The 15730-nt window shown below is 43.4% G+C and overlaps 3 protein-coding genes across 7 annotated transcripts; 2 read left to right on the forward strand and 1 right to left on the reverse strand.

Annotated features, from left to right (window-relative positions):
• Positions 1-2241: 2241 nt before the first annotated feature.
• Positions 2242-7694, forward strand: bcl6ab (BCL6A transcription repressor b). Of its 4 annotated transcripts, none has more exons than XM_084708140.1 (9): positions 2242-2303; positions 3841-4012; positions 4212-4433; positions 4528-5391; positions 5484-5611; positions 5730-5897; positions 6005-6135; positions 6236-6373; positions 6758-7694. In XM_084708140.1, the coding sequence occupies exons 1-9, from the start codon at positions 2273-2275 to the stop codon at positions 6899-6901; spliced, it is 1998 nt and encodes a 665-aa protein (XP_084564266.1). In that variant the 5' UTR covers positions 2242-2272; the 3' UTR covers positions 6902-7694. The 4 variants fall into 4 exon arrangements, with proteins under 4 accessions (XP_084564266.1, XP_084564267.1, XP_084564268.1 ...); XM_084708141.1 differs by lacking the exon at positions 2242-2303 and adding an exon at positions 2317-2984; XM_084708142.1 differs by lacking the exon at positions 2242-2303 and adding an exon at positions 3034-3493.
• Positions 7695-8549: 855 nt separating this feature from the next.
• Positions 8550-13188, reverse strand: cmpk1 (cytidine/uridine monophosphate kinase 1). Of its 2 annotated transcripts, none has more exons than XM_084708235.1 (6): positions 13058-13188; positions 10618-10764; positions 10247-10399; positions 9979-10055; positions 9694-9790; positions 8550-9544 (listed from the first exon to the last, which is right to left on the reverse strand). In XM_084708235.1, exons 1-6 carry the CDS (start codon positions 13079-13081, stop codon positions 9503-9505), a joined length of 540 nt encoding a protein of 179 aa, XP_084564361.1. In that variant the 5' UTR covers positions 13082-13188; the 3' UTR covers positions 8550-9502. The 2 variants fall into 2 exon arrangements, with proteins under 2 accessions (XP_084564361.1, XP_084564360.1); XM_084708234.1 differs by lacking the exon at positions 13058-13188 and adding an exon at positions 12158-12301.
• A 324-nt stretch (positions 13189-13512) lies between these two features.
• Positions 13513-15399, forward strand: fam78ba (family with sequence similarity 78 member Ba). The gene is made up of 3 exons (XM_084708233.1): positions 13513-13851; positions 14083-14362; positions 14493-15399. The coding sequence occupies exons 1-3, from the start codon at positions 13523-13525 to the stop codon at positions 14733-14735; spliced, it is 852 nt and encodes a 283-aa protein (XP_084564359.1). The 5' UTR covers positions 13513-13522; the 3' UTR covers positions 14736-15399.
• Positions 15400-15730: the final 331 nt, after the last annotated feature.

The following is a 15730-nucleotide window of genomic DNA, read 5'->3' on the forward strand; positions in this document are numbered from 1 at the left end:
TTTAATTCTAGTCATTGCTATCTGTGAAGACTGAGTTGTTGTTTTTCCTGGTGTTGACCCCTGTCATACGTGGGCTGTAGATAGAAGCCTGTGACTAAAGTCAAGAGATATAGTTGATGTTGAATACTGTGTTCCAGTAGCTTAGGTACCAACACTTCAGTGTTCAGATCTATATTAACGACTTTTCCTGGCTTGTCTGAGAATTTACCTACCATTAAAACAAAAGGGTAGAAATGTGTTATTGTTATGTATTGCTTGTGTAAGAGTTTGAGTTCACTCACAAAGACATTTTAGAATACAAAACAAAAATGGCTAATTGTCGTCAATGCAGCATTGACTGACAAAACTTCCACAGTCGTAACATTGAGTGTGTCTCAGGTCTGAATGCAGAATAATGTATTCTCAACCCCTTGTGTGTGGGATTGAGAATGCTTATCTCAGAAAGGATTCTCAGATCTGCCCAGTGTGCAGCTTTCAGTTAATAAGGCTGCTGAATGCTGTGGTGACGAGGTGAAGGCAACTGCAGTAGGACATCAATGATTATCAACTATTATCTGGTGCTGTTTAACCCTTGTGTTATCTTTGGGTCATTCTGACCCATCCCACCGTCATATTGCGACAACTTTACAACATACAAAAAGAAAATGAAGCCTTTTCTTTTAACCGTCGGGTTGTCTCAGAATCCCCACATCGCGAAGGAAAAAAAAAAAATGCTTTTTATTTGTTTTTGTGTGAGGTAAAATTGGGTAAACACGTCATGTGACCCAAAGGCAGCACAAGGGTTAAGACACCAACTGTTTGTATGTGTGTACGTGTGTGTGAGTGTGTGTGTGTGTGTGTGTGTTTGTGAGAACCCAAGTACATTATGTTTCAAAAGGATGTGAACACGAACAAACCACAGAAACTTTAACCACGATAGATAACATTGAAGAAAACAAGACTAATATAGAGCTCATAGTTTCCATGGTCACCTAAACACCTTTGTCGTATTACAACAGTTAAACTATATAAGGTTGTAGATGCTGCTGCTCATACAGAACTGCCCTCCACTCATTTTTACAATAGGTAGACACTGTATTTAGATAATGTTACTGTGGATTCAAAGTCATACATTTCACCAGATTATCAAGATTACTTTAAAAACACCATTCCTGCAACTTTCCTACTTCAGTTTAGACACGTTAAACTCCTAATGTAACCCATCCCTGTGACCCAAAAACCCGACCCTTCAACCCAACACTATGAATAATGGTAGCCACGCACCAAGAATAACAGAGGTGTTGCTACTGAAAGTAACCCAGTAACCAGACAAACTGACCTATTGTAATCATTATTCAGTATCTGGATTAGAAGACCCAACAGAAGATGATGAGGAATTCATCCCAAAAGAATTCAAAAGTTATTTGTATGATCTTATATGGTCGTATGCAAAGGCATTATTGCGTGTGGTAAATGCAATGTCAACTATATTCACAAATTTGAATTTGAGTTATTAATACACATGTTTCTGTCAATTCATTTAAGGCAATTATTGCTATTGTAATTTTTAATTCTGAAAAATCCATGAGCAGATGAGTTGCTACCTATCCGCGAGGTAGCAACATGTTTTACATAAACCTCTTCGAACAATAATTGTATGACTGACCGTTAATAAAGAAACGACATGACACTTAATGGTCATAATGGCAAGTTACATTGTTGCATGCCATCGCGCTGAATTGTTAAATAGTTTTAACCTGTGGAAACTGTAGGCAGCGCAACACTGTGCTCGTGTCCATCTGCAACAAACCTGCTCTAGGAAAGGTTCCATCGACCAAACATGAACAAATCAATGCGAGGACAAAAAGATAATGACAAGCATCCGTGACTATCGTAATTTCAATGTTGAAGTTTGCCAAATAGAGCCAAGTTCAGAAATGCATTAGTGCGCAGCAATGGACAAGCTGACTTCGCGAACTAGTATCTCCATGGTTTAAGAGGTCAGGTGACCTTGCTTTTGGACAAATCTATTTGAAAGGGTAATCGATTCACATATAGAATTGAGTTAATTTCACAAAAATATAACAAAGTACTGAATGGTTAACATTTTATTATTCTAAGTACATTTACATATGAGCTGTTTGTTATATGTATATCTTATCCAAAATATGTACAACGTACAATCAAAATAATCAAGCAGCACCCCTGTTACCTCGAAAATGGTATGGCTTCCTGGTAGAATTCCGAGAATTAAGCCCTTGAGTTTCTTAGAACTGGATTCTCAGAACTGGTGATGAACGAAGTTTCCAGGAAAGTTTTACAAGGTGACTTTTTTCATATTTTTAAACATTTCGCCAGCAGTTGCATGTGGTGGTAGACGTTAGTGGTGATATATGCGGCAATTCATCTTGTGCTCGACATTTCAGCGATGATTATGACAAACGTGAATCCGTAGTTCGTGTGAAAATGTTTTTAAATACGATTTAGCTGTACTAGAGGCTAGTAGACTTTTATTTTTTCCGCCCAAGGCGGAGATACTTGAAGAGCGACTCGGAAGTTCGCCATGTCTGAACTAAAATATCGATTTGACCGACTAGGGAGTAATTTTCTCGTTTTGGACACATTTATTTGTATATTATCATATCGGACACATTTAGAAACTTTAAAGTATAGGCTACACTTTCAGTAAATAAGTGAAGTGAATGCTGTTGACGATTTAAATGGGTGGTTCTGTTAAATGAATGTTAATAACTTTTACAATGTTACAAAAACATTTTTGGTACTCGTCATTTGAACAACATGGCACAGGCTCTGTGGCAATAAGTTGAGCAACAGGACAAGCCTGTCTGTTCAGATCCCTTGAGCTTGAACTAGCCTCACACAGCACTGTGTGCATTTTTTCCAGTTGCCTAAAACTTTGTTATTTTCTATGCTTATTAGGAATCATTACCTACTTGTGTAACATTGTGTTGTACTGCGTTGCCATTTTAACATGGATCATCCAGGTGATGCGCTATATGCTATTTTAGCCTATACTTGTTAATCAAATATTTTATTACGTTTATAGCCTGTTCATGTTCAATCCCTCATGAAATAAGAGATCCTATGTTTTCTACTTTAACGTAAAGTAATGTAATGTTTTTAGTTGAGAGTAGGACGGTATAGCCTGTACTTTAAATGTCATTGGATAAATAGGGTAGCTGATGTCGTGGAATAGGAAACCTTTTTAGAAGCAACATAATCTATTGCACACAAGACGGAATGTACTAAATGCGAGACACGTTGTGCGAACAAGCCATATCGAGATGGCCACCGTTATACCTCCTCGGAGGTGGCTATTCTGTATTCCCCACCACACAAACACACACACACGCGCACACACACACACACACACACACACAAATCTTAATATTCTGAACGAGTTTATGAAATACCTTGAGACATATTGAGCATTCCGCCTGTATTGGCACAATGGCGCCGCCTATTGGGCAGCAAAGACACTCAGACTGAAATGGTAATTAAATTACAGTATAATTGAATTCAAACATGATCTATAGCCTACTATAGGGGGCCGCTAAAGTTTTTTTTTTTTTTTTTTCGTTTACGTAGAACGGGGCTGCAAAAACCGGCAACTAGTCACCCTCTTGTAGGTTTTGACCCAAACCCATTTGTAACTAACCTGATTCAATTTGACATCTACTTAATTGTTAAAATCAGGTGCCATTGATTAGAGTTACAGCTAAAACCTATAGGACTATAGGTCAACCCTGCCCTAGAAAAAATGAAATTTCTGCTTTGTGTTTCTGTTGGCATGCGTGTCTGTTAGTAATAACTCCATCTTGAATTGATGTTTACCTCCAGATTCAGACAGCATGGCCTCCACGGCAGAAGGCTGCATACAATTCACCCGCCATGCAGGCGATATCCTCCTTAACTTCAACCGTCTACGCAGTAGAAACATCTTGACCGATGTCACCATTCAGGTGGATGGACAGTGTTTCAGAGCTCACAAGACTGTATTGGTGGCCTGCAGGTATAGACTCAGTTCATATCCAACTGATCATTTAGTCTGAAACCATTTTCAGATACTCCACCATGCATGCTCAGAGACTCCAAATGAAGCAATTTAGTTTATGATTCACATTTAACTGACGTGTACACATTCTTCATTAACTTGTGAATTCACTTTTGAGAAGTGGATTTTAAAAAGCATGTTGTTTCCCCCTTCATAGTGGCCTCTTCTACTCTGTATTCACGGACTCTCAAAAGGGCAACCTCAGCGCCATCAGCTTGGACCCCAAAGTGGATCCTGAGGGCTTTGCCGTCCTGCTGGAGTTTATGTACACGTCCTGCCTAACTCTGAAAGAGAGTCTGGTCCTGGCCACCATGAACACTGCAGCATACCTCCAGATGGACCACGTGGTGGACACCTGTCGCAGGTTCATCAAGTCCAGGTGGATGATGATGATCTTGATACCGTAGCTCATTGGTTTACACCAAGCTCCAGGATTTGTTGTACTAAATGGTTGTTTATCCTCTCACCCCTAGGGGTCTGTCTCTGAGTTTGCAGACTGAAGATGTACAGGACAGCCTGATGCATGCGTCTGAGGATGGGCCTGGATCTAAGACCGTTCTTGGCACAGAGACGTGCCCCAGGTCCAACCACACATTCGCCCCTCCTCTCAGAGACTCGAGGGCCTACAGCCCCAGTGTGTTCAGTGGGATCAATGCCTCTGGCAGCTCCTACCATGTGTACGGACATCTGCCCATCCCTTTAGGAAAACTGTCTGAAGCCTGCAAAATCAGCGACCTTCCCAAAGGGGGCACCCTACCTCTGAACCTATGCTCTCAGGTCTATGAGGGCACCGAGGCCGCCACCACAACTACGACCACCATCATCCACCACCCTCTGTCATCTCACTCATCCTCCTCTCCTGTCATCTGCAATTTGGGAGCCCTCCGGGGCCTCCAGGCACCTGCATCCTCCATGGAAGATTGTACCCAGCACCCACAGCCCAGCCCCCACAGCATGTCCCCAGGCTGTGGTAAAGGGGTGATCTGCAGCCCGCAGAGCCCCCACCGGTCCGACTGCCACCCCAACTCTCCCACCGAGTCCAGCAGCAGCAAGAACGCGGCCCTGTCTGTTACCCAGCCCCGCGGCTGCAAGGAGGAGCCCAAGGCCCACAACTGGAAGAAGTACAAGTTCATTGTGATGAACCAGACCTCTGAGGAAAAGGAAGAGGAGGCCGAGGGAGGCAGGACAGAGGCTAGGGGCTGCTCACCTCCAATGGGCCCTTACTTGACCAGCGAACTAGATGGACACATGGATGTTCAGTCTGGCAATATGGGCAGTGAGCATGATAAAGAGCTTTCTGTCCCCCAGGCTGGCCATCACATCAGCAGCATCAACAGGTTAGCCCCAATGCCCCACTTGCCAGCATGGGAACACTGTTGGATTCTTGCAGGATCACCCTGCTCACCTTTTGTATCTCTCTTTCTGTCAGCCATCTGAGATGCTCCACCTGTGGCTCTGATACACCTCATCACCGGGACATGTGTCTGCGCTCCCCTGGCTCTTACAGTGGGGAGGAGACCAGCGAGAGGCACTCTGAGTACTCTGATTCAAGCTGTGGTGAGTAGGAGCTCATGACAAGTTGCTGTTATGCATGTTGTATTACCAGTATGAAGCTGTAATTTTTGGGACTTTATTTCGAGTCAAGTCCCTGATGGATGTTCTGTCACCTTTTCAGAGAACGGTACCTACTTTTGCAACGAGTGTGACTCCAAATTCTCTGAGTCTGATTCTTTGAAAGACCACATGCTCCAGGCCCACAGTGACAAGCCTTACAAGTGTGACCATTGTCAAGCGGCCTTCCGCTACAAGGGGAATCTGGCCAGCCACAAGACTGTCCACACAGGTAAACGTGAACGCCTTGCATTGTGGCATTTCAACCACCAGATACATTACTATTGAATAGTTTTAGGGCTGTCAAGTGTCTAATAGTGTCTTTGTTGCATATTCAAGGTGAAAAGCCTTATCGCTGCAACATCTGTGGGGCTCAGTTCAACCGCCCAGCCAACCTGAAGACCCACACCCGCATCCACTCTGGAGAGAAGCCGTACAAGTGTGAGACGTGCTGTGCTCGCTTTGTACAGGTATGAAAACATTTGCTGCTGTGTAAAAAAAAAAAAAAAAAAAAGAATGAATTATACTTTCATCGAGAGGCCATTTTCTCAAAGTCTCTTGTTTTCTTAGGTGGCCCATCTGCGTGCCCACGTTTTGATTCACACGGGAGAAAAGCCATACCCTTGTGAGATCTGTGGAACACACTTTCGCCATCTTCAGACATTGAAGAGTCACCTGCGCATTCACACAGGAGAAAAGCCTTATCATGTAAGCGCTTGTCTGTCCCATCTTCATGGCCCAGTCTCGGTGACTAAATCTGACCTGACCATTTCCTCAGTAATCTCTTCCTCCCTATGACTCAACTGGTTATACATAGCCCTAAGTCTAGAGGTCTAATAAGCCAGCAATGGTCTTGCACTGATTATATCCCAATCAACTAATTGACCTTGATTGGAGAAACAATTTAAAGGAATTGTAATTGGGTTGTGTTAGAATTCGAACTTTCTCCTCGTGTAGTTGCCTATACTTAGTTTGTGGCCTCAGTTATCCTACTTTGTCTTCGGTTTTGTGTGTGTGTGTGTGTGTGTGTGTGTGTGTATTCAAAAATGTCATCCACCAAACCCAATTCTTTCCTTTTCTACCCCTCTGCAGTGTGAGAAATGTGACCTCCACTTCAGACACAAGAGCCAGCTGAGGCTCCATCTGAGACAAAAGCACGGTGCAGTCACCAATACCAAGACTCAGACCCGGAGACCCAACACTGACCTCCTGGCCGGCTTGGCCAAAGCTTGCTGAGACTTTTGAATCGCAGTCCAGGCTGTTGGTCAATATCAAGCTGTCTTTGTACCGTATAATCTGAGAATTAGGTTGGCTTTATATGTACTTCAGATATGGAAGTACAGCTGTTTTGTAATTTTTGTATGTTTGTAAATAAGTTCAAACAGAAGTATGTATGTATATAAGATTTTAAAATGTTCAAAACTTCATAGATTTTCATTAAATGTACCTGGACATCTTTTTATTGTAATACTACGGCAAACCTATTATTTCAGTTATGTAATTTTCAGGAAATGTGAATTTCAAAACCTCAACTGTACATCATTTTGAAATTATCATTCAAATTAAGTAAACTGTTTCATTGGTACATTGTTATATTTGGTTATGAATTTTGATTGTATAAGCTAATGAACTATACTTTTTGGTTTATCATAGTTTGTGAATATAAAATATAATATATCTTTACAGATTGCCCTCTGCTGGCAGAGAATTATAATTTACAGAAAGGTACTTCTGTGTTGTCTGCTATATCTTGTCAGTAAGCTAGGGTTTGTGTTGACATCACATTGTGTAATAGTAATGAGCACCCTTGTAGCTATGTATGCAATGTATTCAAGGTGCCTTACTTTAAGCTACTTTTGTGCAGTATATCAGTACTGTAATTTCTTTTTCCTGCGCTTTTTGTCAAGTTTAAAATGCTGTAAATACACCTAGTCTCGAGCTGCGTCCTCAGGAATGTTATGAAAGGATCTTTGTTACTGCAGAGCTTAATGTAGAGGATATTAATAAAATGAATGTTTGGTGAAAATAAGTATGTTGTGTACTTGCTACCCAGTGAAGAATCCTTAGTAAATTGTCTTTAAGTTGTTCTCAACATTGGCAGGTGGTCAGGGATGCACCTAAATAAAAGCCTCTTCTCAAAATGAGTCATACTGTTATAGAATAGAATAACCTAACCTTGCTACACCAAGGAATCACTGACCAACACACTCTGGGGTTTTCACTCTGACATCTTTCCAGGTCCCAACCATTCCAACAAATTCCACACGCCCAGATCTGTGACCTTTGGCCTGCCCTCCTTAACTTTGAACGGGATTGTGTTTGGAGGACAATATGCCATCCCTGAACATATACAACAGAGCTTGGTCATTTTTATATGCTTCAATAGAGGTTGACCATGTCAAGGTAGGGTGACACGTACAGGTTGTATGCTGTATGCGGGCTCTGTTTCACCTTTCACCTCACTTTTCCCTTTACATGCACCACCATGCCTGCCTTACAGAGACAGTCATTGAGGCGAGCTATTGTTACTAAAGGTTGTCAAAACTAGTGGTAGCTAGTAAAATAAATATCATTGTAGTCATAGTGGAACACATTATGAATAGGTCTGCATTGGTAAGGCACTCTGCTGTAGAACGTGGCATCGATCTGGCCTGCCCTCTGCTGGTCAACAACAGCTCTTTACTTCCTCTGCATTACTTCCTCGCCCATAAGGTAACCTTTATCTAATCATTATTGAATAGATGAAAATATGCTTCTCTACACATCACTGTTACTCATGTCATATCCTTGACTTAAGAGAATCCAAATGGACTGGGAAAAAGGTGTGTATTGAATCACAGTAAAAGAGAATTAAGAATGTACACAAGTAGGAGAGTCGTTCATGTGCTTTCTGTATATTTTATATCCTCGATCACATTAAATACATTTCAGATTTGTCAAAACTGGTCCTTTTTTGATCATCAATGATTTAACATAAGTAGGTAGCAAAAAGGTCAGAGCAGATCGTTGCGCCTCTTCAACACACATTGTGATAAGTCTTTTGGTTCAACACACACTAACTCAGCATGACACAGAGTAGTCCCAAGGGAGCCTTAAAGATTGAAAATAGATATACCAACACATACCTACATAAATGTGATCAAACATTTGGCGTTGTCTTTTATGTATCTGCTTCCCCTACTGTCTTTGAATGTGTCAGGAGATCTCCGGGGGAGATTTCAATGATTTGATATTTCACCCAAGAGGAGACAAGTTGAATGTAATTTATTAGACATAGTGAGAGCCTGTGAGCTATAGTGTCACTGTGTCTTGAGGAGTCTGCACAGCTCTCTGGATTTAAAAAGCAGGCTTCCTTCCTGTGTCTTTGTATTGCAGAAAACAGCCAACTGGTCTGTGAAAAAATGTGTTTGCCTTGAAGCTAGATCAAGTTGTGATACTGCACAGAACAATAAATGCTATTACTGTTCAAGTAAAGTACTGTATTCCTGTATTTCTAGGAGAAATAAGTGCCACATCAAGCGCATTCCTACATAGGTACTACTTTTTCCTAAGGTTTCCAACTACTATGACAGGTTTGGCTATGGATATCCCACCACCACGGTGACCTTCCTCCACTCTAACCATAATGATCCTGGATAACAAGCAGAGACTTGTCGAAATCATCATTATTCTACCTCAAACTCACAATTATCTTCATACATTCTGTACACAGACATACATAAAAATGGAAAAGGTAATATGACTGGACCAATGAACTGACTAGCATAGTGTAAATGTGGTTGATAAAAAGGAAACTAAAAGTTGACAGCAAATGGTAGAGTTATTGGCAGTTGGAAGTCAACCTTCCTTGTCCAGGATGGCTTTTACATCAGAAAACACCTGAGAGCGAGAGACAAAGAGAAAGAAAAGAGGGAGAGAGGGAGAGAGGTGGAGACTTTGTTTCAAGAAAAAATCCAACAGAACGGAAAAATCCCCAAATCCACCTGAACAGAAACAGACTCCTTAACAGTCTCCCATGCTGCTCTCACCTCGTCCACACCGCGGGAGGCGTCCACGGTGCGCACCTTGCCCTGCTTCTCATACTGGTCGATGATAGGCCGGGTCGACTGCAGGTAGGTCTGGATCCTGCAACAGCAGAGGAGAGAAGGAAAGGCAAATGAACGGGGCCAGCTAGCCCACAGGGCACGCTCCAGCTCGGAAGACACTCAAAATGGGTCACAAACTGGGGCTACGGTGTGCCTCGAGCGTGAAGGACAGCCGTGGCGAGCTAGCTAGGAAAGAGAGGAGGTCGTGGGGGGAGGACGATGACTCACCGCTTCTCCAGGCTGTCTCTGTTGTCGTCCGTGCGCCCGCTGCTCTTGCCCCTCTCGAGACACCGGTCGATGCAAACCTGCAGACAACATCACACTCCGCCATCACTGACCTGCAATTGGTGACATGTGGAAAAGGACACTGAAAATCCCTTGTCCAAGACATTGTCCCTCTCTGAGACGACAAACCCCTACATGTTGTAGCTCCTTGACCCAATGACAATAGAAGAGAGCACGGAACGGAACTGTGGAAGAAATCGGCGGAAATGACCTTGTTGCTGCAGTCGAAAAAGAGCACGAATTTGACGTCCGCCTTTCCGTCCATGACGGTGGTCCATCCCTGTAGGTTGTCTTCGTTTCGGGGAAAGCCGTCGATGAGGAAGCGGAACTTCTTATCGTCTACCTGTATGGTCTCCTCCATAGCCTGAGCACAAGAGTGAGGAAAAGCATCAACGCCAGCCTTGAGCATTACCCTTACACTGGGGAAACACAAGGTTTGATAGGGAACATGATGTGACTGGGAACCTCCATAGCTTAACATCAAGCAAACATCCCTGCAACAAGGATAAGCAGACATTTGAGGATGACATTTGAATGCCAACACACACATTTTAGAAAGCAGTACCTGAAGTTGTTGCATACCTTCCGAAGTAGGTTAATGGTGATCTCAACGGGGACAATTTTGCCCTCTTTGATGTAGCTGTCGATGAGCTGTCCAAACTCGGAGCCCTCTCGGCCCCGTTCTGCTCTGAGCAGGTCCCCCGCTGACAAGTGGGTGTAGCTGTAATTCTGGAGTGAGAAGGAGGTTTGAATGAGTCTCATCAGAGTCTTAGACTCAAATGATTATAAGGCCACTGTCCTGTTGCCACACCGCTTGGACATGGAAAAAGTATATTGCCATTTGACCATATTAAAATGTCTGTTGAGACTGAAAAATGTGAGCCAGCACATTGTTGCCTGTGCCCTTTGACTCATCAGCTGGTTGAGGTTGGGTCTGTGTCATACGGAATGTCTGAATGAATGGAGACTTAGGAGTGCTATTCAGGTTTAAGCACCAAGCAGGTGGCAAACAGGATGCTTGCTCAATATTTAGCGACATCTGAACGGCACAAAGTTCGAGAAAGCGGCTTTGTTTGTTTGTTTGTTGGTGACACAACTGTCGAATAACCTGTTCTACTTTAAGTAAATATAGCTCCACTTGGTGAGAGATCATTATCATACTGTAATGTGGTGTGTACCTGGTATAGACGTTCAAGAATTTCCCCTTATTGATTAATTTGTAAGACTGTCAGCACAGCACAATGCATCATAGAAAATAAAGATACTATTTTCACCATAATACCAGTTCGAAAGTGCCATTTGATCCAACTGTTTGCTTGATTTTCTTTAACTTGGAGACTTTTATGACACATCATATGCAATGCTTATGGGCATTGTACATTGATTATCCAAAATGATCAAATTAATATTAACAGTGTTTGATTTATTATTAACTATTCATCATGAACATCCCTTCTATTTGCTGAGAGGCACTAATCACACCACAAACTAGTTTGTGCCTGGTATGAAGCCAAAACAAACGCAGGTACACAACACAATTGCTGTCATCCATTTGCTTTTAACAGGGAAAGAATAAACAGTCTGCTAGCTAAGACAAGAGTGCCACATACACGTTGTTGTTGGTGGTGTGTGTTACTATTAATCATCACAACGAGGAAGACCTTTGTTCCAAGTATGTTAAAGGTTAATGCTGTGTCATGCCTCAAGACTACTCTATGGTGATTTTATCAGTAATTGTTATCAGTATTATGGAGTACACTATTGACATAATAAAATTAAATGTCATTATCGTGTAAGCTGTCTTTACCAGCTGTACAAAGATGACTAGGGCATTTAAAGATCCAAAGCTTCTTCAGCCTTCTGCGATAGTATTGATAATGGACATATTTAGTTAGCTAGGTAGCTTTGGTTTGGCTCAATTGCTTTGTAAATTGTAGGACGCTATGCATTACACTGCAAGGGTTCATTTTAGAGGACAACCGGAAGTTAGCAGAAATATTCAACCCCTTTGGATAGATGCCTGAGAGAATAAGAGAAAGAGAAGTTCGTCATTTAGGTAACGTGTGTGTCTTTGTAACCACACGGTGTATAATATGGTTATTTTCATTGTTCTGCCTCCTACCTCTACGATTCTGGCGCACTGAGTTCCTTTCCCAGCGCCAGGCCCGCCCAACACGAACACAACCTGAGGTTTCATCATCGATGCGACCCTGCTCACAACGTTAGGCACCTTCTGAGATAAGGTTCTCAGTAAACAAAAAATCATAAACCAAAACTAGAAGACAACACAAAATACAAAGGCTAAACGACTCAGTTGCGAGTCCTAAAACTGGTTGAATGACCGGTGAGTGCGTGTCATACGGAAGTCCGCCGAGGATGTAACACCACATCCGCTAATGACGTGCCGCTTTCAACCAATGGAAAAACAGAGGGCATGATCATAGGTTGTAAATCACGCCCACATGCACTTGTTTTTTCAATGCAGGGGTCGGGTGATGCCTCTCCCTGCTGGTAGCTAACTGTCTATCTTCACAGCATCAGCACCTGCCCAAAGTGGACAGCGACAGTGTCCTTCTAGAAAAAAAGATGTGCCACTAAACAGGAAAGAAAGGAATTGTATTCATTCAGTCGATTATAAATACACGGATAGTAAACTACTTGCCGGCATGAAAAGGAATGATTGAACGTCTGGGTAGGCTATTATTGTCTTTTTGCATTTTTATGTACCTCGCTTCCTCTCACCATTCACGATGCACCATTCATGCATCTCCTGGACAATTGATCTTAAAGGGACTACACTTGAGTAAGAACATTGAAATGTAGACTGTTTCAGGTTAAAACCCGAGATACATTTTTTGCTAATGCATGTTTAATGTATTTCTGGGGTTTAAGAAGTCTTATGAGCCATAGGCTGGATTAGCCAATGATAACATATTGCCTTGCCTGGTGCTATAAGGGCGCCTAAAAAATATAGGTTTATGCAAGCCATCTAAACAAAGGCACCCGAACACAACTGACAAACCTGCTTCTCCGTCGCCACTGACATGACAACGCAGAGCCGAAGGACCAGGATCAAGGGGCACCGACCTGCAGCCGGACGCGTGGACTCAAAGAGGAAGGGGGACGCCGAAGCAACGGCAGGGAAGCAGCCCAGGGGAGGCCGAATCGCAGTTACTGGGGACAAGCACCAAGGGCAGTGCGGCACTGAACAGACGTATCGGGGGAAGGCTGCGGGGAGCTGTTCAGTCTACCCTTCCCTCACTTTCCACGGCGTTCTTCACTTCTTACCGTCCCATTTTTCCACGAAAAACGCTTGAAAACAATCGCTGTGGCTGTTTTTATATTTGATCGAATGTTCGGCTTTATGTTTGTTTTCAAAATGCTGCCTCTATTCGTTTTGCCTACAACCAAGCATTTGAGCGCATTTATGATGGGCAATTAAAAGATTGATCTGCTCCTCAGACTGAGTGGAATTCGAAAGGGACTGATGTCCATACTGGCCAGGTCTCATTTGCTCCCTCTGATTCTGCTTACTCTGCTACTTGTCAGCACCATGGGCTGCATTCAGAGCATCGCATGTAAGCCGCGTATCAGACGGGAGAACATTGTTGTGTACGAGGTATCAGCCTCTATTGATCAGTGTCCAACTGTCATTGAGGAGAACTCGCCCATCGTGCTACGTTACAAGACACCTTACTTCAGGGCCTCCGCAGGGATCGTGATGCCTCCGGTGCCCCGTAATGAGACTTGGGTGGTGGGCTGGATCCAGGCTTGTACACAGATGGAGTTCTACAATACATATGGTGACATTGGCATGTAAGTTCTGAGTAGTTAGAGTCATCTGTCAAGTTGGTGCCACTCAGTCTGCCTGTCTTTCTTTATCTTTCTCTCCTTCTCTCTCTTCCCTCAAAGTCTTGTCAGTCACACACACAAGGGATTGAGTTCAATTGCATGTGATAATGTTTGAAAATAGAAAACAGGCAGTGAGTACGTGGTTTGGTTTAATGTTTTCTCTTGATTTGATGGTGCCGCCGTCCCTTGCCTCAGGTCTAGCTGGGAGTTACCAGAGCTCCGTGAAGGCCGGGTCAAGGCTATCAGTGACTCTGATGGGGTCAGCTACCCCTGGTACGGCAACACCACCGAGACCGTCACCCTGACAGGGCCCACCTCCAAGCCTTCAAGACTGACAGTCAGCATGAATGACAACTTCTACCCCAGTGTGACCTGGGCTGTGCCCATCAGCAACAGCAACACGCCCATGTTGTCTCACATCACCAGAGACCAGAGCTTCATCACATGGCTAGTGGCTATGAACTCGATCACTAAGGTAACCTACTGTCCTTTCTCTCTTTTCACTTTTTTCCCCCTGCAGTTATTCATTTTTTTTCACTTTTCAAAACACATTTTCCAGACCTGTTTCCAAAAGATGACTTTCAATCCTCGATGTGTTCCCGCAGGAGCGTATTGTGTTGCAGACGGTGCGGTGGAGGATGCGGGTGGACATTGCCGTGGACCCTGACATGCCCCTGGGCTCCCGGGCCTCTCTGGTCGGTCGGCCACACCAGGAGCAGCCCCACATCCTCAACTACCAGGAGCCAATCCCCCCTAACGCCCTGGGCCGGCCCAACGCCAATGACGCCCAGGTGTTGATGTGGAGGCCCCGGAGAGGGGCGCCCTTAGTGGTCATACCGCCAAAATAAGGTCAAAAGTACTGCACCTCCAGAGAAACTGTGAATTAATTAAATATTTAAGGTTTAGCCAACGACAAAGGCGGAATGAACTTCCCGCAAGTGTAGTTCCCTTACCTCCAGTCAGTCATGTTGACTATCCAGTGGGGTTTCTACAGAACTGGAAGTGCCACGGTGAAGTGTCGGGCATTAACCAAGACAGATTGGTGTTGGAGATGGAACTGCATCAGAGTTTTTTAATGAGCCAGACTATTTTTGTTCTGCCTCACTTGTGCACTCAAGTTCCATAGCTTCCGAATAGAAGCCAAATTAGTGGTCTTACCTGTTGTTGGACTTGGTCTCTGCTGTGCTATCTGAGTTTCAATGCTGAGGACCATAAAGAGAACTGCATCCCGCATCCAACTGTAGATTTTATTGCATGAGAGAGAAAACTGTCTGTGAGAGGCTGAAAAGCTGATAAGACAAGGACATTGAATGTCCAATTTTCACAGGCCATGATATCCTGCAAGCTGTAAAACCCTCCTCAGTGCCAATTATGGACATGGCCTTTAAATCTCATATGTCAAAAGGCTCCATAAAAAAAATATGTCAATAGAGACTTATATTATATAAACACACTTAAAGTTTAAGATCAACTTGCACAGTCAGATTGTATTAAGAGCATCCACTTGGGATAAAGGTCTGAAAAGATGTGGGGGCCTTTGTCATCTTTTTTTAGACTGATCTCTTGATAAGTGCTGCAGCTCTGTCATCATCCTAGTGAAAAGTCTACAAGTATATTGCCTTACAGGTCTTGGATTCATGGTCATGGAAATTATTTGGCATAGGGTTGTATCATGGAAAGGCAAATGATTGGATTGGAACAGGGCCACCTTGTACCATGACAGTGATCAGGACCAGAGGGTTCATACCAAGGGTGTGTGTATGTGGAGGGGGGGGCACCCACCCCTACCATACAACACATGTCACATGACTCATCATCCATCTGTGCTTCTCTACAGGTTCAG

Source organism: Hypomesus nipponensis, chromosome 10, assembly GCF_054491055.1.
Source record: "Hypomesus nipponensis isolate SF chromosome 10, ASM5449105v1, whole genome shotgun sequence".
NCBI lineage: Eukaryota > Metazoa > Chordata > Actinopteri > Osmeriformes > Osmeridae > Hypomesus > Hypomesus nipponensis.

Excerpts from the sequence above, each read along its gene's own strand:
- bcl6ab (XM_084708140.1), top strand. The coding sequence starts at position 2,273 with ATGAACGAAGTTTCCAGGAAAGTTTTACAAG. Across the intron at positions 4,013-4,211 it reads ACTGTATTGGTGGCCTGCAG|TGGCCTCTTCTACTCTGTAT; the intron begins GTATAGACTCAG and ends CCCCCTTCATAG. Across the intron at positions 5,612-5,729 it reads GTACTCTGATTCAAGCTGTG|AGAACGGTACCTACTTTTGC; the intron begins GTGAGTAGGAGC and ends TCACCTTTTCAG.
- cmpk1 (XM_084708234.1), bottom strand. The coding sequence starts at position 12,301 with ATGATTTTTTGTTTACTGAGAACCTTATCTCAGAAGGTGCCTAACGTT. Across the intron at positions 10,056-10,246 it reads TTTTCGACTGCAGCAACAAG|GTTTGCATCGACCGGTGTCT; the intron begins GTCATTTCCGCC and ends TGTTGTCTGCAG. Across the intron at positions 9,791-9,978 it reads AGAGACAGCCTGGAGAAGCG|GATCCAGACCTACCTGCAGT; the intron begins GTGAGTCATCGT and ends CTGCTGTTGCAG.
- fam78ba (XM_084708233.1), top strand. The coding sequence starts at position 13,523 with ATGTCCATACTGGCCAGGTCTCATTTGCTCCCTCTGATTCTGCTTACT. Across the intron at positions 13,852-14,082 it reads ACATATGGTGACATTGGCAT|GTCTAGCTGGGAGTTACCAG; the intron begins GTAAGTTCTGAG and ends CCCTTGCCTCAG. Across the intron at positions 14,363-14,492 it reads CTATGAACTCGATCACTAAG|GAGCGTATTGTGTTGCAGAC; the intron begins GTAACCTACTGT and ends GTGTTCCCGCAG.